Raw genomic sequence first — 23,332 nt, forward strand, 5'->3', positions numbered from 1 at the left:
TCAGATTTTACATTAAAAATGATTTTGTAGCAAATATTGCCATGAGATATCATTTCCACATTGAACCTGAGTATGTGCTCACACAGTCAGCTATCCTGCCTCTCCAAATGCCATCTCGGCATTAACATTTTTTATGCATTCCACCGTGATGACAAATTGTTTTCTGACTCTAACTGTGGATTAAGTATGCAAAAGGCATGTTTGCCACTGCCAACAAACCAATATTTCTCACTAACATCTTCAGAGTTACAACATTTATAAAGTTGCAAAGTGGAGTAAACAAACCATCTGTTTGGCTTTACCGTGTATGTCATGCTCTCTTATTAGCATATTACGATTCATTTAGTAAACAAATTTGGTGATTTCGTTCATGTCAAAGTTAGAGGGAGCTTGAAGATGATTAACATTCCTGGGACAGGCACATTAATACATTGCTTCCTCTGCAAAGTTAAATAGCTTCTCAGGAGAATCACCCCTTGTTGACAAGATGAGACTGTCAATTTTGTTTGCCTGCCACATTAGGGGCCGTAAGGGGATGGGAAGCTCTGAGAAAGAGGAGCAGTGTAGGCAGCATAATTCACTGCGAACTGAAAAAAGAAGTCTAATTCTGATAAATGGTCGACCCCAATACATCCTACCTGTTATTACAACAGACGTGCCGTATCTGTGCAGTAAATTAGTTAAACCCCTAAAGAGTTTGATGGGAGCTTATCTTCAAGTGAATAATTTGAGTGTAGAGGGAGCTGTCTTCGTGACCAGTGTGAGTGATTTGTTTCATATTGAAAGGGATTGAAATGACTGGGCTCCGCATCTTTAATTTGCAAGAACTTGCTTGTCCTTTATTTCCTGCATTTAATAAGCACTGTTTTTTTACTTTTTTTAATAGGTGCTGAACTGTATTTTACCTTTTGGATTTTCTTCCTATGAAAGGTTAATATTTTTCAGATTCTATGCAATTTAAAGCCTCAAGAACTGATGTTTATTAGCCAAACTGTTTGTGTAGAAATGCGCTGGTTTCATTGGATAGTATAGTATTTTGCCTTCACTCATTGTTCTGAAGTCTAGGCCCTATTCCTACTTTTCTCCTCACATTTAGAGGCAAATTAAACATTATTAGTTATATAGAAGCACTAGCATACAGACTGAAACCTTGTCCCTCTTCAGATAAATGTGAATTTTATAATTTAGGTCAGATCAGGATTTCAAACCTTTATTATCTTCACTTAGTTTTATAGATTTTTTTTTTCTTTTTAATTGAAAACAAAACAAAACAAAACCTGTATCAAAGACTGCTGAGAGAGTGGCAAAATTAGAAGAATAACTGAGAAAATAATTTCTTTAACAGTTTACATTACTAATTAAATTCCAGGAACTGTTTTATTGTTGATTCTCTTAAGTAAATTGGGGGAATTATTGCTGATTCCTTCTTGAAGAAATATCAGAATTAAGGCCATATCTTTTCTCATAAATATGTACATTGTTATATTTAGCCAGAGTCTTACTTTCTGGTTCTTTGATTTTAGCTGCATGAAACTCAGCACTTTCAGTCTGCAGAGATTCTAAGAAAGCATAAAATTCTGAGTTTATTTTCTGTTATGTTCACATATTTTGAGCCATTCTGTGAGTTTCAGGCTTAAATAAGCAGGAAAGGAACATGAAATTGAGGTAAGACCACTATACTTTACTGCATTAGCAAATAGCATTAGCAATTAAAGTCATGTAAGATTCTTAAACAAAACCATAAATCTTAGTTGACAGCCTTTGAGGTGAAGAGAAACAAAGACAACTTTGCTTTACTATTTCATTATATGTAAAGACTTAGGCTGCATACTGAGCTGAATATAGGTGTGGAAAATATCTCATGGGAGAAATAATGGAAGTTTCATTGTTTATGATATTTGAAACCAGGTTGACAGAGCATAGTTTTAAACTAAGTATAGCAGGAGGATAGCTTCTAGGGGGCCTGTGCAACCTGGGCGATTACTTCGATATCCAGCTTTAATAAGAAGTTGGCCAATGTGTACATAAGCCACTGGACAAATGTGTCCTGACCTCTGATTTTGTAACAGAACCTTCTTCAAACTGCTGAAGATGGTGTGGTTTCAGGTTTTCTAACCCAGTTTTAGCTTTTGTCTTCTTTGAAACAAACAAAACAACAACCAAAACCACCACCAACAAAGATCTACTATTACTTGGAAATAACAGAATTGAATAGAAAATAATTTAATGTTGACTTTTAATGCATTAAGGCTCCAAATGTAATTTTGTTGTATTACTTGGTGCTGGGATCACTTGTATCTTAAAGCAATGCTGCCAAAAGAGTGATGGCACCTGCTGTGAACTGCTGTCTGTGATTTCTTTGCAGTGTTAAAATTATAAGGCTGGGGGTGTATCATTTTGGCAAACTGTGTTTTTGCAAAAAAATGCATTTTGAGAACATTTGACATATAGGAGATTGGGATATTGTTTTATTTGGAAACTCAGGAAGAAAGGATGTGACAGGACACGACTCAAAATGTTGAAAATATTAATTTCAGAATGTTAATGAACAATACAGTGGGCTTTGATGGTTAACTGAGATTTTCATAAGGGAACATTGTCACAGTCAACCAAGGAGGATGAAGGGGCCAATAACCAGGACATTTAACTGGAACATCGATTGGTTTGGCCTTTCTGTCTGGCTGGATCAGGGACTGGAAAATGGGTTTCTTTAGTCCTTAACAGGCTTCCCTAACAATTATACTGCTGTATCATTCTTACTCTCTTTTTCTCTCATCTCCTTAGTATTTAAGTGTAACAATATTTTCGTCTTGCTAAAAAATTAAGCAAATTATGCTTTTTGTTTCACTTTCAACAACCTGCCCTGCCTCAGACTATGAACAACACAACCAAATTTTTCATGCAGTTGTTTTTGCGCTCTGTATAATTCTTGAATTTAAATAAGCAGAGTACTCTTTATCATCCAAAAACCCTAACTCTGCTCTGTGCATCAAATGTGAGGTTTGTCCTAGTGCAGATAGGACTGCAGCCATGGGTGCATCCAAAACTGGTGTTGGGTCATGAGTAGAATTTATGCCAATTTCTATGCCAGGACAAATTCTAGTCTCTGATAAATTCCTCCTCACTACTTCAAAAAGACTGACTAAATAAAAACAAAGTAAAATAAAGTGGCTCTTTCATTTTTCTTTCCAACAAATGGATGGTAAATTAACAAAGTCAGATTCATTGACAAGTGTAGAAAGAAACTACTGAAGAGAACTTGGTTTGGATTTATGAGCTGTGTAAATGGCATGTATATTTAATTGACCGTATTTCCTAGGCTGATAATCTGGTTTCTTCTGTTGATGCTTAGTGCGTCTCTCACTAGAGGAGCTTGCTAGTCGTAGGTGGGGTGAAACTGACAATGAATTCTAATCACAGAAGAGTACTTTCATGAACAAGGGAAAATACTAGCACCAGTGGCATCGTGCCCATAGTCAGAGAGCTTCTGTAGCTGCTGTAGCACTCTGCATTGCACTCCTGTCTGAAAGGGCAGTGGTGAACTGGGAGGTGAGATACCCTTGCCACTTTGCCACAACCACAGATTTCAGGTGTATCATCATTGTCATTATCATCCTTACAGCAGCAGTGATCCATTCCTAAGATCATTGAATTCAGAAGGCTGAATTCACTCTGATGAGTACATTTCACACACTTTTGCCCCACTGTATGTCTAATTCATGAATAGTAACTTGAAAGATGAATGTTAATTGTGTGGAAAAAACAGGCCTCTGAAAATAAATCAGATTTTGCTAAAACTTCCTTGCCACAACAAGCTACATCTCAAAGCATCTTGGAAAAATACTCCCCTCATTTTTAAGGGTACATGACATGTAGTACAGAGCTAAACAGATGTTTGGGAATTCTTTAGCATACATAGAATATTAAATTCTCGGAACTAACCCTCTTCACCATCCCTTGTTGCCTAGGATGGGGTAGATCTTGTAACTGGAGCTGAGTGAGATATGCCTTTATTTAAGCTCTTTTGACCTTGTATTTCTGCGTGGAAGATTTCATTCACGTGTTGTCTTTACACAATATTTCCCTTGCCAGGATAAAATCTCATTTTGGTAGCTGATGTAAAAATAAGCAGTCTAAGAAGTCTGGAGTAGTTAAAAGGGTTCTATTAGGTCAAATATTTTATGTTTTCTATACATATATATACCTCTGCCATTCATTTAGCTTCTTCAAGGTTTTTTTTCCTTGCAGATACACCAGCAACTGCAGTGCAAAGAACACCAGATATGGCCTTAAATTAGTTAGACTGGGTATGAGGAATAATGGAGCCACAACAACTGGAAGCTTAGCTGGTTTGGGCATATCTTGCTTTGAGTTTTTCCGCCTGTTTGATGGCATTGTTCATGCACTGGCATGAATCACTCTGCCCAAGCTGTGCCTCAGCTTACGCAGAGAACGTTGTTGTCACCTGCCTGGGAGCAGTATTCAGAGGAGGAAGGGGTTAGCGGCACTGTAAATCACATCAGCAAACAGGAGAGCTGAAGCAAGAAACTGTAGGTGTCATGGGAGGAGCAGATGAACAGGTGACAAGGTGGCTGGTAGAGGACTTGCTAGGGTTTGGGAGTGAGAAGGCAGGGGAGAAAGAGTTGGACTGGGATCAAATACTTCAGTTTGGTATGGAGAAAATGGCCTGGGAATTGCTGGAGCAATTTCAGATGACCAGATGAGGACATTTTCCAAGAGAAAAGGCAAGGAACATCAGCACTGCATGACAGGAGCAAAGAAATAGTTAAGGTTATCAAGACAAAAGATAGTATGGGCTTGGCCAATATTTGTAATGCTCATTTTTTCTACTCATGTCTCCCTGACTGCTGTTTGCAGCTCCTAGGTCAGACTACATGTTGCTGTCCACATATTCTGACTTTCCACCTGAACAATAGTCTTCATAGCTTCATAGCAAATCCTGCTTCATTTCTGCCACTAAACTCGACCCTATTCTATTTGACAGTTGCCAGTGCTTGCCTTCTCCCGGAATATCTCCCTTCTTAAACTTCCCTGTCTGTAATGCTTCTCTTTCTTTTCTGCCTTTATCCATACCCTTCCTTCCTTAATACTTTTTTTTTTTTTTTTTTGGCTTATGGATCCTTTATTTGTACTCATCCTTACATACATGGGTGTGCTCCTCCTACACAGAACTCCCTTGTCATCTTTTCCCAAAGAAACCTTGGGAATGCTACTGCCAGCCCTGAGAAACGTTGTCTTTATGTTGGGCACTGTTCGGGCAGCAGTGTGCACAGGGTACTCAGAACGCAATGCTGCATTTACTTGTGTAGCGGACGGGAAAGGGGTGCAGGGTCAGGCTCCAAGCACTCTAGACTGGTATGTCTACGAAAACCTACTTCTACTTCGCTCCTATCTGAATGATTGTTCAGCTACTGGAAATGTGTGTTGCTAGTAGCTTCAGGACACAGTATTCTTAATTCTGACAAGGTTTTAGTCTCTGTGAGTTTGGTTTTGTCATAAGATTTCAAAACTTCAGTGTCCAAAAAATTGAACTATTCCTCACAATTCATTCCTCTCATCACTACCAGAATGTTTTTGCATATGATATTTAGGGAAAGTATTAAACACAAGTGAAATAGATTAGGGAATGAATGTAAAAGAATCAATTCTTTTGAACTGTGGTTGCATAATGGAAATCGACTGCTATGAATGAACCTATGTTCAGAAGTTATGAACAGCAGAGCTAATGCACTGCCATGAGTTCATCTTTATTATTGCATTACACCTGAATCAATTGATAAAGTAGGGTTTTTTTAAGGCTAGGAATGGCACTTAATTGAATAAAAGTCAATGTAATTATATTAGGAGAATCCAACAGTACTGCTGACAGCGGAAAAGGGACACTACTGAGCAGAGTGCCAGAACTTGTCCGCACATTTCTGCACATCGTTTGCCTGACAGATATTATGGGCTGGAACATACTTTAACTAGATTACTGATTGCCACTGCTGTAAGTGAGAATTGAATAAGGGAGGCATCTCTCCTTATCACAGCATCAGCAGGGTTTGCATCCTTACGCTGGTCTTTCTCAGAATGGCCTCTGTCCATCTGGGCCCCTCTTTAACGTGGTAATCTATTCTTATCTCTTCATTCAGTGAATGCCGAAGTTATTTTCACTGCATGTTTGGCTGCTGTTTTTCTCAGCAGCAAACCAAGGAAATAGTAACCGCAAATGCATGGAAACAAGAGTTAGAGTTACCCTGACTGGTTTCTACACTGCAGCAAATTCCCATACCGGGGGAATGAGAAAGGGAGAGGGAGGCAGAAATCGTAAGAAGTAAACACATGAGCACTTTATAACTAGTTTCCAGTTAATGTTATGATGATAAGCAGAAATGTGCTTTTATGGTCATGTAATAACAGCGATCAGTGTGGACAGGCCCTCACAGTAAGCGTTTCCTGTGCTGCACTTAGCAACTTTACGTGGAGTTGTATGCCATCTGACAACAGCAAGGCACGGGACTGCCAGGACTACTGCTTATCATCCGTGTGTGTGCACTTTGCATGCATCTGTTCAGAACTCATTTGTGGATTATAATGGGGATGCTGTGAATATGCTTTGATTAATTTGCTTTATGTTTTTCATATTGTGTGGTTGAGTCAGTATCCATCAGGGCAACAGTGTAAGTGAGATTACAGCTGAGGAAAAATAATAATTAAAAAAAAAGAGAGCTTCACAGTCGAGACTTTTTTAAAGTCTGCATTTTATTGATTTCAGATATTATTTTCTTCCTTTTTTTATATTTTTTTTTAAACCAGATATATCTGGATTGGAATGTGAATTTGTTCTCTCTCTCTCTCCCCACCCCTTTATTTCTCTTTTCTCCTCTCTTCTCTCTCTCTCTTTTGTGATCTCAATTTAGCAAAAGATTAGAAAGCTGATCTTATCACAAGGTAAGCTCAGCCTTCGTAAGTGCAGTATGGGGATATGCATAATTATACTTCTGCGCCTCAAAAAAGCAATGGTGCTATACTTGCTTGTGTGAAAGGAGTATTTCCCATGTGGAAGAAAAACAAGGAATACTCTCCACTTTTTTACGCCCTTGCCCATACCTCTCAACTGTCTCTCATTACGCAAGAAATTTTCCATTCTAGACCCCCTCTTAATGGAATAATTGCATCCCAAGCAGACACAATTCAATTAAACTGCAGTTCAGTATCAGTTTTGTGTCAGAGAACACTTACCTGCAATTGCAGGTGAGTAGGACGGATTGCTGCTATTGCTGTTTATTTATTTCCATAAATTATGTGCAACAGATAGATGAATCGCAAAGTGATATAAAATTACAGAAATCAACATCACATCAATGTAATCTTCATACATTTGCATTTTCCTTGTTTATCTGCATTGTATTGCTGTACTATGTTTGGGACTTCTGCTGGTTGAGAGGTATGTCTCAAAGGGTTTCTTAAAATGAAAGCTTCCATAAGGAAATATTGCTAATAGCTATTGTTCCCCTTCTCCCTTTTTTGTTACTATAGGGCCTGAATGTCTGTAAAATATTTGATCATTGCTGTCTTCCCATGCCAATTTTATACCTCATGCTTTTTTTGCAAATTAAAGTATTCCTATGTTAAAACTCTCTTTCTCTCTCTCTCTCTCCCCACCCTCCCCTCCCTGCCTTCCTCCTTTTCCCTCCTACATTTGGGCTCTGATCTGCAATTTATAATGGGCAGACAGACTGGTGAGTCTGCATGTTGTAAATTGCGGGTTTGGGTCCTTAGCTTGCAAAGAATGTTAAGCAGTAGAACTTCGCTAATTCTTTTTTTACTGACTTGAAAATCCAGTCACCCTCCAAAGAAACAGAATAAATATTTATCTTTTCCTCAGAAATGGTGCACATTTTGAATATTGAACCCTAAAGTTTTCTAAAACTGAAAACTTTATACTGATTTCTAATTATTAAGCACTTTGACAAAATGAGCATGTTCTGTGGTCAGAGGTCTTTGATGTCTGTCATGTTTGTTGGTTGCATTGTTAATTCAGAAAATGCAGTCTTTCAAAGAGGGTTTCCTGACAATACTGCAAATCAGTGAGGTTCTACTGCAATGGATTAATAAAGTCAATGTCAAAAGTGGAGAGCAGAATGCAGTATTTAAAATTGCAGGCTGTTTTACAGTTACTAACCCGAATGTTTACATTGTTTGCAAATGCAGAGCTTTAGTTCTTGAGAACAAAGGCCCAGATACTGTAAAACACTTGAGAATATTTTAATTTGTGGCTCTTGGGATCTGGTCCAAAGACCACTGATGTCAGTGACAGCTTTGCAGTGTCTCTTGAGCACCCACAGTGAATTCAACACGTACCTAAACCAAAGCGCATGCTTAAGTGTTCTGATTGGTTTGGGGCAAAATTCGGACTGCCATAAGGAGGGGTTTTCTGGAAATTGCATTACTTGGGTCAGTCAGTGCTCCATCAGACACAGTACTGGAAAGAGTCAAGGGAGGAGCAGCAGTGCCCTCCCAGTAGGACAGAATCAGTGACTTTAGCTAAGATTTTCAGAAACTTACATGTAGAGTTCAGAGACTTGTTCTCCTAAACCCTTCAAGTCTTCTCCATCTTGGTTCGGCCCAATTCTGAATCCTTTTATACCAGAATTAAATTACCAGAATCAGGACCTCTGACTATGTATCATTGTTACTTTTATTTTCTTCTCTTCCTGTATTTCACGTACACAGTAACATATATATAGATATATCATATTTATATGTATGTATGTATAAATATATAAGGATAGGGATCTAGAGCTAGACATAGATACAAACATACACAGATATTCCATATATTAATAATATCTTCTCTTGAAGCAAGGCTTTTAGGAAGGCCAGCAGAGATTCAGGAACCAGGAAGAGCATTTTGTATTTTCTGTTAGTGGAAATTATTATTTTGTAAATATCAAATAAAAGGGCCATAGCTGCTGCTGGGGACTAATGTTGAGGAGCAGTAGCTGAAAAGAAAAACTGTGTGGGGAGGGCTTCATTTGCTTGTTTTGGTTTGGTTTTATGTTGGAATTTGTTCAATTATAACAACACTGAATTTTCCAAAAAATATAGATAGGGGATATTTCTATGATAAATCAGAATTTGGATTTGGTTCTTGATGACTGTATGTTTAATCAAAAATACTGTACATTTTTCCTTTCTCCCTTCCCTTTTCCTTTCCCAGACACAGTGCTAACATAAACCTGCACCGTAAACTGTTGACCAAAGAACTGGATGACATGGGCCTGGACACCTCACAGCCTTCTCTTAGTAAGGACCTCCGTGATGAATTTTTGGTGAAGATATATGGCGCTCAGCATCAGATGGGGCTCGACATAAGGGAAGACACCTCCTCGCCTGCTGGTACTGAGGATTCCCATATGAATGGGTACGGCAGGGGCATGTCGGAAGACTATATGGTCCTAGACTTGAGCACCACTTCCAGCATCCAGTCCAGCAGCAGTATCCATTCCTCAAGAGAATCTGATGCAGGCAGTGATGAGGGCATTCTCCTGGACGACGTCGATGGGGCAAGTGACAGCGGGGAATCTGCCCATAAAGCAGATGCCCCTGCCTTAGCTGTAGGTATAGGCACCGATGTCCCAGGATCCCTCATGTTCAACAGTGTTTCCGTGAGCAACGGTGGGATAATGTGTAACATTTGCCACAAAATGTACAGCAACAAGGGAACCCTCAGAGTGCACTATAAAACAGTGCACTTGCGAGAGATGCACAAATGCAAAGTCCCTGGGTGCAACATGATGTTCTCCTCTGTCCGTAGCCGAAACCGGCACAGTCAGAACCCCAATCTGCATAAAAACATTCCCTTCACTTCAGTAGATTAGTTCAAAGATGGACACAGCATAATGCCAGCTCTCAGAGAGGGCCCACCACATCTGAACTGCCATATACAGTCTCCCTTTATATATATATATATATACATAAAAATATACATATATATATAAGCTTTTCTTTTTTAACAAAAGAAAGAAACACCAGGTGCTTTTTCCCCTTTGTTGGTTGTTGGTTTTGTTTGTTTTTTGGTTTTTTTCCTCTTTTTTTGCATAGAAACAAAAAGGTGGGATCTTTAATTTGGGGAGAGAGACCCTTCATGAATAAAGCAAACAAAAACAAAAAAAAAATAAAGCCAAACCCACAGAAAACTCGCAGTTGTCCCTAGTTCTGTTAGAATGTTCTTGGTCATCTCCAAAGAGACAATTTGTTCTGCCCATGACTTTTGCCTGAAAAAAAAAAAAAAAAAGAAAAAAAAAAGAAAAACCACAAAAAAATTGCAAACAAACAAAAAGAGAAAAAAAACAATCTACTTAGTTGTCTTTGTGTCTTCTAAGCATTGGGGATAACGTTCTACTACGCATGGCTGTTACACTTGTATATATATATTGAGCCTTGACAGGCCTATGATGTAAAACAATTGTATTGATGGTCGTTTAACTCTTATTTTTTTGCTTAATTTTTACAGTTACATTCAGCTGTTAGATAAGCAGGAAAAATAGTTTGCTGGCTAGTTCTACTCATTTATGTTAGCTTTAATGCACATTTTTAAAAGAACCACAGTCTTGTTTTAACTACCTGCTAGATATAAGTAACACAGAGGTGCTGGCATGCTTTACAGTACCTGATCTGATACAGTTTTTTTGTCTTGTACTATTACATAAATCCAGTCATGCACTTTTTCGTACACTACAAGGGGATGTGTAATAATATCCATGCTTTTTTTTTTCTTAAACTATTGCCATATTTTCAGTAAGTGTCTTTATAAAAATACACTTAGATAAAAGTGGTTTGGTCAGTATGAGGGCATGAATGCCAAACAAAGAGTATTAGTGTTTAGTGTTAATACAAAAGTGCCAACTTTGCACACATTTTGAAAAAAACATGTTATTCACCATAACCACAGTTGTAGTTTTTGGACTACAGAAAAAAATACAGGGGAGGAAAAAGGGGTAAAATAAAACACAGGATTCTTGGTGCTTTTTGCAAGTGCCAATTATTACTAGAAACAATAGTTCATCCTTACTCCTTATATACTACATTGCATAAAAGAAAAAAAGAAAAAAAAAACAAACAAACACCAGACTTGTGTCATGTGAATCAGTGGAAACTTTTTTTTTGGACAAACATACATAATATTTGGGGATATAAATGCTGATACTACTTGTCACAGAACAAAGATGAATATAATTTTGTGTGCTTCTTACTATGGCCTGGATTTTTTGTGGTGTTTTGAAAAAAAAAAAAAAAGCAACAGGGAAATAATGTTAACTATGTTGTTCTGTAAAGTTGTCTTTTTTGCAATGGAAAGCGCTCTAGTATGATTAAGGCATGTTTTATAGAAGAAATCAAAAGAAATTAATGGCAGAAGCACTTAGAAGCTCTGAAAACATATTCTGGACTTTTTATTGGGTAACTTTCCCTTTGGATAAAATTGGAGCCAGAAAAAAAGGATCTCTAGTTGTGTTAATGTTTTTTCACCCACATGAATTTTCAGAAAATAGTGAAAGTCCAAGAAAGATAGTGAGCAAGAGAGTGAGCATGAACAGAAGAGGGAGAAGAAGCAAGCAGTTGAGAAAGGCAGGGGGAAAGAGAGGCTGTCCTCTGAATCTTTCTTTTTTCTTTTTTCTTTTTTTTTTTTTTTCCAGTGTTTACACATGTTGTTTGAGCTGGTAAACCACACTGGCAGCTTGAGTTACCACAACATGCTGACTGAGTGATGGTATTTATTATACTTAAGTTCAGTCTACAGCCAAAACCATTAGGGTGTGTGTTATGGATTCTTTTATTTACAAAAACAATAACTAAAGCAAAAACAAACAAACAAATGAAAACCCAAGGGATATTTCAGCATACAATAAAATATTCCTTCAGTGAGAATGTGTTCCTTTTCTGTATTTACTGACCCAGAACATTATTCTTCTTAGCCTAGAGTCAGAAATGCTCCATTGTTTCAGCTTCTTGTTGTTTTGATTTGCCGTGCATTTTGATTATTCTTACCTTTATGTCCACTTGAGTACTTAAGTTCTGTTACATTTTCTAGAGGAAACCCTTAATGTGGATTTCCACTTTTTTAGTACTCTGTGCATTTCAGTATTCTTGTTTCCAAAATTAAGAATCAATAGCTAATAAGTCAGTATTTCCAGTTGTAGAAAATAAACAGAAAATACTTCTAAACGAATTCTCACTACATTCCTCTGAGTTACATGCCTCTGATCATTTTTCGATTCTGTACACTGATGAAGCCCCGAAAACATTTGTGGATCCCACCGAAACTGTAGAGAAAATTTACCTTCTGGTTTAACAAAAAGGAACTTTATAGCAAAAGCTAAGCAGTTTCACTGACTTGTTTTCTTTCATCTTTTTTATTCTTCCTCAAAGTCTCAACTACTTTGCCTTGTTAAATTGAGTGGAGAGATCTGCTTCGCTTTGTTTTATGTTGTGCAAGCTCAGTATGTTTGTGAGAGAGGGAAATTACAAGAGTAAAGGTGCATTTTTCTACAACATATGGGCCTCTGTAGTGTTATCTGTACTGCACTCCTGTCCCTCCTCCCAAGCTATTAGGAACAAGCAAGATGGAAAGTCTAAAAAACAAAATGACAAAAATTGAATATCTACAGAAAGGAAACCCCACTGTTTTGTAGTATGTATGTTATAAATAAATATCATTTTTAATGAAAAACACATTGGAGTTACATAAATAATTCCTCACTGAATTGATTACTGTTCTGTATTCTCATTTCATTCTGTTTCTGTTAGAGGTCAAATGGTTTTGGTAAACATTTTTGAAATTTAAACATCATCAGCAGATAAATTCAGCAGATTGCATAGGAAAAAAAATCTGTTTATTACACAAAATGAAAGAAAACATTCTAAAATGTAAAGAACTGGGAAAAACCTCCATAAACTGCTAGAAGCTCTGCAATCCTAGTTTTATGACATCCTAAACTTCATTTAGATTTTGCTTAAACCACGTAGGAGATATCATCTTCATCTTGTGGACAGAATATTACTCACTGTTATTTCTAGGTGAATCAAGTGTTTTCTTCAATGCTAGCGATACTGATGTCAGAACAGTCTTTGTTTTAGAAGGGCACGTACACTTACACTGAACTGAATGGCATTTCCCTACTTCCCATTTACTATGCATCTCTATGAGAGTCTGGATTTATTACAATTGTTCCTGTGGTGGCGTTCGTATCATCTGAAGCTATCTGAAAAATCCTTAAAAAGGCTGTGTGGTAGAAGTTCGGGTTTACTGACAGGGAGTAACATTTCTGGGTGATATCGGCAGTGGCCCAGACTGCAATAAGCATAATGATAGAACATCTCATGTGTCCAGCAAAGGGCATGGCTGTATGGTGTGATGACAGGCTAAGTGCTGTACAGTTGCTTATGCCATCATAAACCTGAGACTATCCCTTCTGTTTCCAAACCTGCCATTCTAAACCTTTTTACAAGAATTAGACCAACTTTGAGGAAGAGACTCTTCATGTTACATGGAGTTTGTTCCTTTTTGGAGTTATTGTGGTTGCTCTTTTCACATTGTTTCACTGTTTTGTTTATTCAAGGTAGTTGTGTTTTTCTGTAAATATCAAAAAGGCTTTGTCTGCTTTTAGGAAATAACTCTTAGTACTGAACCTCCTTTAGAAACAAAATTACTTGTCTGGACATTGTTAAGCATTTTTCTTTGGTTGAGGGGGTGGGGCAGGGACAGGCAGGAAAGCATGTGATACTGGTTAATCACTAGGTCTCCTGAAAACCTGTATGAAGCAATTTGGAAGGAAAAGAGCACAGTCAAAGCACAAGAATGTGAACCAGGAACTAAGTTTTAATACCACTGGTGGCCCCTTCTCACTGTTTAGTCTTGGACAGATCACATCTCTTACCTGTTTGTTTCAATCTGTTAAAATATGGGTAATACTAACATGATCTTCCCATAAGGGTGCTCCTGTGAGGACTCGTTACTGGTGTCAGTGAAGAGCTAATTTAAGTCATAGATATTTTTGCACACCTTACAATATTTAGTCAGTTTTTCTCAGCTATATCTCAACCAGCAACATTTTGTTATGGCTGAGATCTTGACTTTGCCTTTTAAACTGCCTCTCATTCCATGGTGACTCTGTAGGTGTGCACACAGAGTATAAACACTCTGTCACCGTCACAGCTCAATTTGACAAAATGTGGAAGTGTAGATTAAAAAGCCTATTAGCACTTACACACTGCTCTTAAAGCTCTCTCAAAGGCTTTTCATGACTGAGCTCATAAAATTTGTATGTTTCCTAGGGATCTGTAGGTACTTTACACAGCAGGAATTGTGCACTGTGTTTGCCATGAGTAAACTTCAGTGTATTTCCTTCCTTCCTTCCTTCCTTCCTTCCTTCCTTCCTTCCTTCCTTCCTTCCTTCCTTCCTTCCTTCCTTCCTTCCTTCCTTCCTTCCTTCCTTCCTTCCTTCCTTCCTTCCTTCCTTCCTTCCTTCCTTCCTTCCTTCCTTCCTTCCTTCCTTCCTTCCTTCCTTCCTTCCTTCCTCCCTCCATCCCTCCCTCCATCCCTCCCTCCATCCCTCCCTCCATCCCTCCCTCCATCCCTCCCTCCATCCCTCCCTTCCATTGTGGAGATGAAAGTGTACTTTACTAAGTTTTCCATCACCTATGTGTTTCCCATTCCATCCCCAAAAAAGGCACTGTTTAGGAAAAAGAGTCAGGTTCTGAACAGTAAAGTAGCTGCCCAGGGAGATCAGCACCTCTTGATCTGGTCCAGCACAGCTAATAGGATGTAGGGCTGCAGGGATCCACATGAGTTTTCCCTGAGTTTTAGTCTGCTCAATTAACACAGTTAAGGATCTAGCATAGCTAATTACAAGGGGTAGGAATGTGCATAAGCAACAAGACAAAGAGCTCTGTGGGTATCTGGAAAGCTCAGAAACCTAATGATTCAAGGTCTAATCTGTTCCAAAGATAGGAACTATTTACAACACCAGAGATTTAGTTCCAAAACTTTCTTATTCAATGCATATGATATTTTAAAATCAAAGTGCTTGGTCTGGACTCATTTTTCACAGGTTGTTAGGGATGTCAGCTGCCATCAGAAAACAGGACATCTTTTCAGAAATGTACTCAAATTCTGCAGGACATTTTCACAGCATCACTGGTGGCAGGGGAAGGAATAAGGGAGGGAAAATGTTTGATCTAGGAGCATACACATGCTCCTCTAAATTTTTTATGCTAGTTATGTGAACAGAACTATTACTCCTTCTTCTGTCCCCAGAATGTTTTTGTCACTTTTCTCTTTGGGTTGTTTTAACAGAATTACTCATTTTTATCTCAAAAGAGATGCAAAGACATATGTACTAAGGGCAAGGAGGCAGCAGGAGTTCTCTGTGGGGAAAAGGTGAGTGGCAGACACATGATGGCAGCTGGTATATGTCAGTTCCTTTTTTTTCTTTTTTTCTTATGTCACTGCTTTGCTGCTATAGTAACTCAACAAAACAGTGACTGTAGTGCTACTTTGCTAGATAAGCATCAGCATATCCTGCTGTCGCCACATGATGAGTTGGGCTTTTTCCCCCCTCCTGTAGGGACATAAAAGGAACTCTTTTCCATACTCATTTTTACTTTATGAACAGAGCAACATCATATGATGGACTGAACCTTTCACCCACATGTTTGCCCAAGTACATGTCTGTTCCAGTCCCATGGTTTCTGTCTCTTCTTGCCGAGCAGCATTATCACTGCCTTTAAAATGGCCTGTAACAAAGTGAAGCAGCAACTTTTTAACGTAAGTAATATTATCTTGAGTTAACCAGTCTTATGTGTCTTGTTTTCTCTGGTCAAGTCATGATACTGAATGACACCTTTTATTTTTTGATCAAGGTATTGATCATGTGTATCCCAATACTGTTGCTGTTAATGTTTGGCACTGGCACTGAAAGGAAAACAGTTCTGGACCACAAAAGGGTTAAAAAATGGACATGTTTTTGACAACTCCTCTGACTTTTGCCAGTATTATTGTTCATTATGATGACACTGTATTTTTTTTTAAATAGCAGCTGTAGTTGTCATAAAACTATTTTCCCATTCCTCTCTTTTAAAGTGTGATGTTGTAAATTCATGTGACCTTTCCTGCAAAGAATAAATATTTCTTTTTTTATATAAGATCTCAAGACAAGGCTTGGTTTGTAACAAATAGGGGCCCATTACAAGGCAGGAAAAAAAACTGAGCTGAGCAGAAAGAAGCTTCAGTTCAATTTCACCTCATATCTTTCTAATAACTTACTTGTCACTTTATTACCTTCCAGTAATGTGAATGCTGCTGACAAGACTGTCACACTAACAGCAGACAACACCCTCTCTTCCTTAGCCCCAGCTCTCCTGGCTACTTATTGCACTGGCCCTGAAGGGACACAAACTAATAGTGTGCTTTCAAGTTCAGCACTTGGCCATCAAATATAAAAGGATGCGTAATTGCCTGTTTATCCCCTGTGAAGGGGAAATTGAGTATAAGAACCAGGCTTTCCCTCCCGGTTCCTTGACACACACACATGCCTGCACACACACATATGCTGTGAGTGAAGGGAAGTCCCATCTGGAGCACTTCGATTTGTCTTTGGGAAGCCCAAGGCTGCCACTGGCTGCTCTATCGAGCTATCAGGCAGACAGTAACAAGATGGCTTCTTAACAAAAGGTCAGCTGAGAAATACTGTCTGTGACAGCACTTCTGTCTGCTTATGTAGCAACTAATTGCTTTGTATTGGCATAAACCATACTGTGCCTGCTAGAAATAGTCGTGTGAATTTGCTACAGGTCTTGCAGTTTAAGTTCCATCGCAAACAAGATAGCAGTCTTTTCATTTTCTGGTTCAGCCCATCCCTTGGCAAATTTCAGAACAATGCCATCCTCTCAGGTTCCTATGGTGAATGCGAATTCCAGAAACCCTTTCTGCCATGACAGGAACATGTCCTGCTGAGGTCAGTGTGAACCCCTGTAAAGTGTTAGGGAAATGTATCTGAGACACGATCTGCTGCCCTCATACAAGAAGGAATTTTTTACTAATTTATACCTTCATTTACAAGAACACTGCCAAAAGTACAGGCTCCAGAAGTGCTTCTCAGACGGGGCCATCAGGAAAGAGAGAGTTTGACAGCAAAGTAGTTTGGGAGCATGTTCTACATTTTAAGAAATTCTAAGTGCATGAAGGCTGGTGCACCTGCCTTCAGCCACTCTCCTTCCTTTTCATTGTATGCTGACTGGCTGTGGAATAGTAGTTGAAAATTCTAGCAGGCAGAGGAGCGGCTGAAGCGTGCTTTCCTTGCTGGGTCAGCAGCGTTCCCACGCCGAGATCATAGCACCAGCTCCTGTGCGTGCCTGTGAGTGCTGGGCACTGCAGGTTGAACAGTGCAGGTGGCCAGTGCAGCATCAAAGAAGACAAAGACAGGTTTCAGCCAAAGCCCAAGACTGGGAGACCCAAACACAGCCATTCTGGGCTTCATTGTTTTTCATATCCTTGGTTCAATTCATGTCACTAGTGGGCTGCAGCTCCTCTTTGCTGGTTCCAGATACTAATACTGTCTCCAGCACTATGTTTGCTGTAACAGAGGTGATGGTACCCACTATAAATGTGCTGAGGCCTTTTACCAGTCAAAGCTCATTAATCTTTTCCCTTCTTTTCCTTCCAAGTGCATCAGAGACTGTAAGAGTGAAACAGCAGAGAATTTGCTGTGACCTTTACTGGCTGAGCCCAGATTCTGCTCCCCTGCCAACTCCATGTGCATATGGCAGTGGTGGATGTGGGAACAGTTAGATTAGCTGGCCTGTGACAATGAGCTAGGGCAGGCCAAACAGCCTTTCTTTCTGTACTGTTTCTGAGGCTGTGGAAACTGAGGACTTTCTGATCAAATAAACCATTTGTGTGTGTGTGTGTGTGAGTGTGTGTATGAGACAAGCAGACAGAGAAACAGACACAGTACTAGAACAAAGAGCCTTAAAATTAAGGTTACAAATGGGCAAAATTATATCATTTTGCATCACACTTACCTTTATATATGTTTCCTCTTACGTGCTTAAGAGAAAAAGAACCACGAGAGCGCAAATGTCTAATGTGTTTATTCAGATGTTCTACAGATTTCCTATGCTGCTTCCTTCAAACCTTTGGAGAAAAATATTTTAGGAAAATGGAGAAAAGCATCCAGGGCAATTATATTTCTAGAGAAGAAAGAGAGAGCGAGACTAGCTAAGTGATGCATAAAGATTTTATAAGGCATCCGTTGTCAAACAAAAGGTTGAGAATGATCAGAGGATAATGCGCAGTTAGGATGGCAAACTCATCAATAGTTAATCACAACCTGTCCACTTCTGTTACGAAATGCAAGAGGCTGTGAACAGCGGCTCTGCGGGACCAGTGGCACTCGTGTCTGTGCCCGAGCGAGGGAGCTTTACGCAATCACCGTGTCCAGCTCAAGACTTTGACACACGTTCCGCCTCCCCATCCCTCTGCAACCTCCTGAAATCCTGTGTTGATGGGGCAGAATGCATCCCCCCATCACCGCTGTGTAACGGTACAATACTGCACAATCGTGATTCTAGTGATGTTCTTGGTCTACCCAATGACCTGGAGAGTAAATAGGGTCACTTACGCTGCACAAATTAAGGCTGATTTCTTCATTGTTTTTCAACCATACTTTTACAATTGGATTTTTTTTTTTTTTAACAAACCCTTGTACAATCTTCAGCCATTGTCTTAATTTTCCCATCTTCTTCACCTGTCCCCACTCCTTCTTCTCTCATTCCAAGAGAGCCTCTCATTAGAATTCTCTCAGAAAAGTAACACATCCTCCTGATGTTGTCCATTTTGGAAAACTTTATGCATTCCATCTGTGAAAATGGTCACCGTTTGTAAAGTGACAAGATGAATAAAATGGCCACTGTTGTGTGTGTGTCTCATTTAGCTATTTATAAATATGAAATTCAGCATGCTGCTTTTTCTTGTGCAAGCTTTGGTTCCCATGTCATGTGGGGCTCCTTTCCCATAATGTGGCTGTTTCTTAATGGTCAGCACTTGTGTTCTCAGTTCACACCTCCTGCTTCTCCTCCAGCCTATAAAAAGGCAGTCAGTGTTCCAGAGTAATGTTTGTGCAACAGGTGTGCAAATAAGCTGATCTGAACCCTGAACACATTCCAAATTTACCCTGGCAGATGCTCCACACACTTATACACACAACAAGCAGGTCACTGCAACCTGTTGATACCTACGAATATGTCATTGTAGGGTTCCTACACCTGTGGCCAAAAGAGTATGGAGTTTCCTTGTTTTACTGAAGGCTCTTGCTCGCGGGCACAGTCGTTTTAACAGCTTTGACTGAGAAGGTCACACGAGCTGAGCAACATGGCAATTTCCTATGTGTCCATCTGCCCTGTTTCAGTTCTCCCAAACTGGAAAGATGGGAACCTGACTGGGAGTTCACACAGAGATGTCAGCTGAGATAAACCAGATTTGAACCTCAATGTATTCAGCTTTGTATGGGCCTGGCGGAGGGTTTGGTCAGAGAGGCAAAAAGCCTCTGTCTGGGCGTGTGTGGGAGGGCTCTCGCGGCCCAGCTGCAGCCCCTTGGTGCCGCTCGGGACGCACGGCTGCAGCGTGGGGATGCTGCGCGGGGTACAGCGCTGGCTGCTGGTCTGCAGAGCCAGGCTGGGCCCGGGGCACTTGGTGAAGATGTGTTCCTGGGATATGCTCCCCCAGGCATGGGAGGGTGTGGAGTCGGGGCCTGACGAGCGTTTTTACAAAGGTCCTTCTCCGTTTGGAATAGATGAGGCTTTTAAAATTGACTGTTCTCAATGTGAGCAAAACGCCGATGCTGTGCTGTCCTGCCTGCAGAACCAAAGCATGCACTATGGAATATAGCTGTACAAGGGGATATGAAAAACTGCATCATTTTGATCTAATAATCGTGACATTGGTAGATTCATAAATACTGTATGTACTCTAAACAAGTTTTCTCCATTAGTAGTCTGAGGGAATTAAAAGTCCTGTTTTTAATTTGACATTTCTTTTCTTGTATTTTCTGTACTGTAACTGTCCTACAGTATGTCTTTTGCATAAAATGCATAAGGATTTGGGGATATAAATGGAGTTTTACTCATACTTTGTCCAAATACCTCTTGTAATTTGTATCAAAATTCTTGTACAATTTTTATATTAAAGATTTATCAGTCACTGACCTTTCTGTCTCTTAGTCTTTCACTTCTTAATTTTTTACTGATTCAAACAATAAACCTTTCCATGGAAAGGTATATGGTCATGGAAAGATGCTCACCTGCAAAGCTTGCACAAGGCCTCTGGTAGTTTGAGAGCCGCATACTGTATTTAAGAGATTTGAATATTTGCCAGAGATTGAATAAGTAAAAGTTTCAGGGGGTGGTACATTTTTTTTTTCCCTGGCTTGTACACATTTCCTCAGAAATGTCATCACCGGTTTGGCATCCAGAGTTCTACAGTCTCACTTAGTTAGTCACTTAAGTATCTGCAAAAACCTCTTAAGATGGACATTGCTCACACTTAGCCATGTCTGACAGATGAAGAAATTCAAGTGAAAGACCTTGCCAAACTCTAACTTAGTGTCCTAGCACAGGTTTTTCAAAGCAAAGGCACACCGCTCATTAATCTCAGTGTTTAAGAACTTGCTTTGAAACAGTGAGGACATTGGCCAAATGTGTCTCTGCACTGACCTTTGCCTGGCAATCTAGGGCCGGGCCATGAGCGTTTATCACCAGAAGATTCACCTTTGAATTCTTGTGACTGGCTTTGTGCTCCATACTGACAAGAATAGGGAGTGGTGTGGGGGAATGTTTTTAAGTCCCATTTACAGGGCAGAATGCTTTATTTCATTAAGAAATCTTGTTTCTTCTAACCGAGAGCTGTAGCAGCTGGCACAATGTGAGCAAGATTCTTCTGGGGTAAGTGCTTTTGGTTCAGCCTGAGCTCTTCTGGTGCTAGTCATTTTCTACATGCTGCGCTTCTTATCACTGAAGAAAACAAACAGATGAAGATTTGTCTCTTAATAGGATATTTTTGTGCATGGCACTGTGCTCATGAGCACAAAAAGGCCACGTTGCAAGCATATCTGACTCAATGCACTAGAATATGATTCATAAGAATTCATTCTACAAAGGAAGAGGAAAAGACAACTCAGCTTGTTAGGTGCTGCAAGGTGCTGAGCATTGGGGCTGTGACGCCTCAAAACATGTGGGTATGTGCTGAATGTTCAGCGCATGTACAGTCCTGTTCAGCTCAATTGGGAATGGATATCTGCTTGCAAATGAGCCTTTCTCTAACAGGTTAGCTGGACTGGAAACAGCCTGCTCAGTGTTTGGCAAGAGTCAATAAGCCTTTTTGGTTGCCTCACACTTACTTATCAGCAAAATGGAGGCAACTGGACTCACCAGCTGAATGTGGGGGTGGGGGTGGGGAAAGAAAGGAAGGTGAAGGCCAATTAAGTAGCGTTTGCTAAGCACACCGAACTGTAAGTCTGGATAAAAGTGGCTGGTTGGTTGGTTGGTTGGTTGGTTGGTTGGTTGGTTGGTTGGTTGGTGAGTTATACACACTCTGGCAGATTCAGTATTTTCCTGAGTTGTCACCAGGTCTATCATTTTGCAGCCCTCCCAGCATGACCAAGAGACAGTTTTCTGTGAAACAATTAGCTCTAAAAACAGGACTTCACCTTTCAATCCAGCTTCTTCCTAGATTTAATTTAGTCTATGTGCTGAGAGCCATCTAGCTACAAGATGTCTGCCATAGGTCGACTAACTAAAGGCTTGAGAGGGCTTTTATTCAGTTGGCCTGTTTTTCATCAGTCTGACATAAACAGCCCAATAAGGAGCTGAATGCCTTTAATCTGTTACTGACTGCTGTTGTTAGCTTCATGTCCTTAATTTACATGCCACCCCTTCCCTTCCTTTTGCTTCCCTGCCCCATCTCCTTCTCTCTTTCTCACCTTCTGTGTTTTCCTTATCTCTTTTTCCTTTGTGTGTGTGTGTGTGTGTGTGCATGCACGTGTGTGTGTTTATTCTTCCTTTTATTTATTTTTTTTTCTTACTTTTCCTTGTTTCGGCCAAAATGCTGCAAGGACAGGCAGCTCTTCTTAATTTTAATGGGCAGAAAAAATGTGGAGGAAGGGAAAAAATAGAAGTTAAGCAACTTTGGGGAAAGTCAACCTCTGTTGAGGCATGTGGTTATCCTTCCCTGTTATTAAATGTCATAGATGTGTTAATGTAGTTCTGCGGGGAAGCCAAGCATAATTATAATCTTTTCATCTGTCATAACACATATATAATTCACTTGAATTCCCCTAAAACATTTTTTTTCTAGCATAGGGTTTTCATACTGAGCACAGAGATATTAGTGGGCACCCAGAAAGACGGCGTTTGGCACAGCTTTGAGCTAACTGCCTGGGCGAGAGCCAGTCCCAGTGCACTGGGCCACTTGAAAACCTGCTGTCTGCTTGTTCTCTCCCTGCAAGTTGACAGTATGACAGTAGATTAAGTGCTACAAATTTAATAAAGCCACTCCTACAGTGATGCTGATATACCAACAATGAGCAAGGGGTGGTAAGAAAAGAGGGGGATAAAAGTACATTAGTTTGCCTGAAGTAATACTGAAACAAACAAAAAAACAAACAAACAAAACCAAACAAACCCCAAACATAAACATGCTCTATTGATCTTACGTGAAGTGCAGTTATTTTTAAGTCACCTGACTCATGCTTACCCAATCCTTACCCGTATTCATCAGAGACAGTATAATGAACAGATATTGATTAACTGGGGTAGCTGGAGAGATTTCCCAACAGTGCTAGTTCACGTTGATAGGTCTCCAATGGGAATACATGCAAGTGAAGCCCTGCAACATAACTTATTGTGTTCTAGGTCCTTCAATTGATTTTGTTTGAAGAAAAAATATACAGTGGCTCTTCCGTGACCTTTAGCTGAAACCTCTCTGTAAAGAAGAACACAAAATGACAGTCAGAGCAAATAAGCATTGCTGCTTACCATCCTGTCTGTCATGGCAGAGCCAGGTAGCTGTGTGCTGCATGTATCCTGTAGTGCCCATAGGATCCCAGTGCCCAGCACAGCCATGCTTTCAGGTGGCAATTTCCAGCCATTAGCGAAACCCCCCCCCGAAACAAACAAACAAAAAACCCCACCCCACACCAACCCATCATAGCCTCTCTGCTGCTCCAGTGTTTCAGCTAGATCTCATTTCTCCCAGAATTACGTGGATGATCCT

The 23,332-nt window shown here is 39.8% G+C and overlaps 1 protein-coding gene across 1 annotated transcript in view; it reads left to right on the top strand.

The window, feature by feature from the left end:
- The window catches only part of BNC2 (basonuclin zinc finger protein 2), a 322,413-nt gene extending 312,051 nt beyond the window's left edge, over positions 1-10,362 (top strand). Inside the window, exon 6 of the mRNA XM_082074538.1 lies at positions 9,227-10,362. Within this exon, the coding sequence (XP_081930664.1) occupies positions 9,227-9,887 (661 nt within the window). The 3' untranslated portion in view covers positions 9,888-10,362. The remainder of the gene's footprint in view (positions 1-9,226) is intronic.
- The last annotated feature ends 12,970 nt before the right edge of the window (positions 10,363-23,332 follow it).

This window comes from Streptopelia decaocto (genome assembly GCF_964273445.1).
Source record: "Streptopelia decaocto genome assembly, chromosome: Z".
Taxonomy (NCBI): domain Eukaryota; kingdom Metazoa; phylum Chordata; class Aves; order Columbiformes; family Columbidae; genus Streptopelia; species Streptopelia decaocto.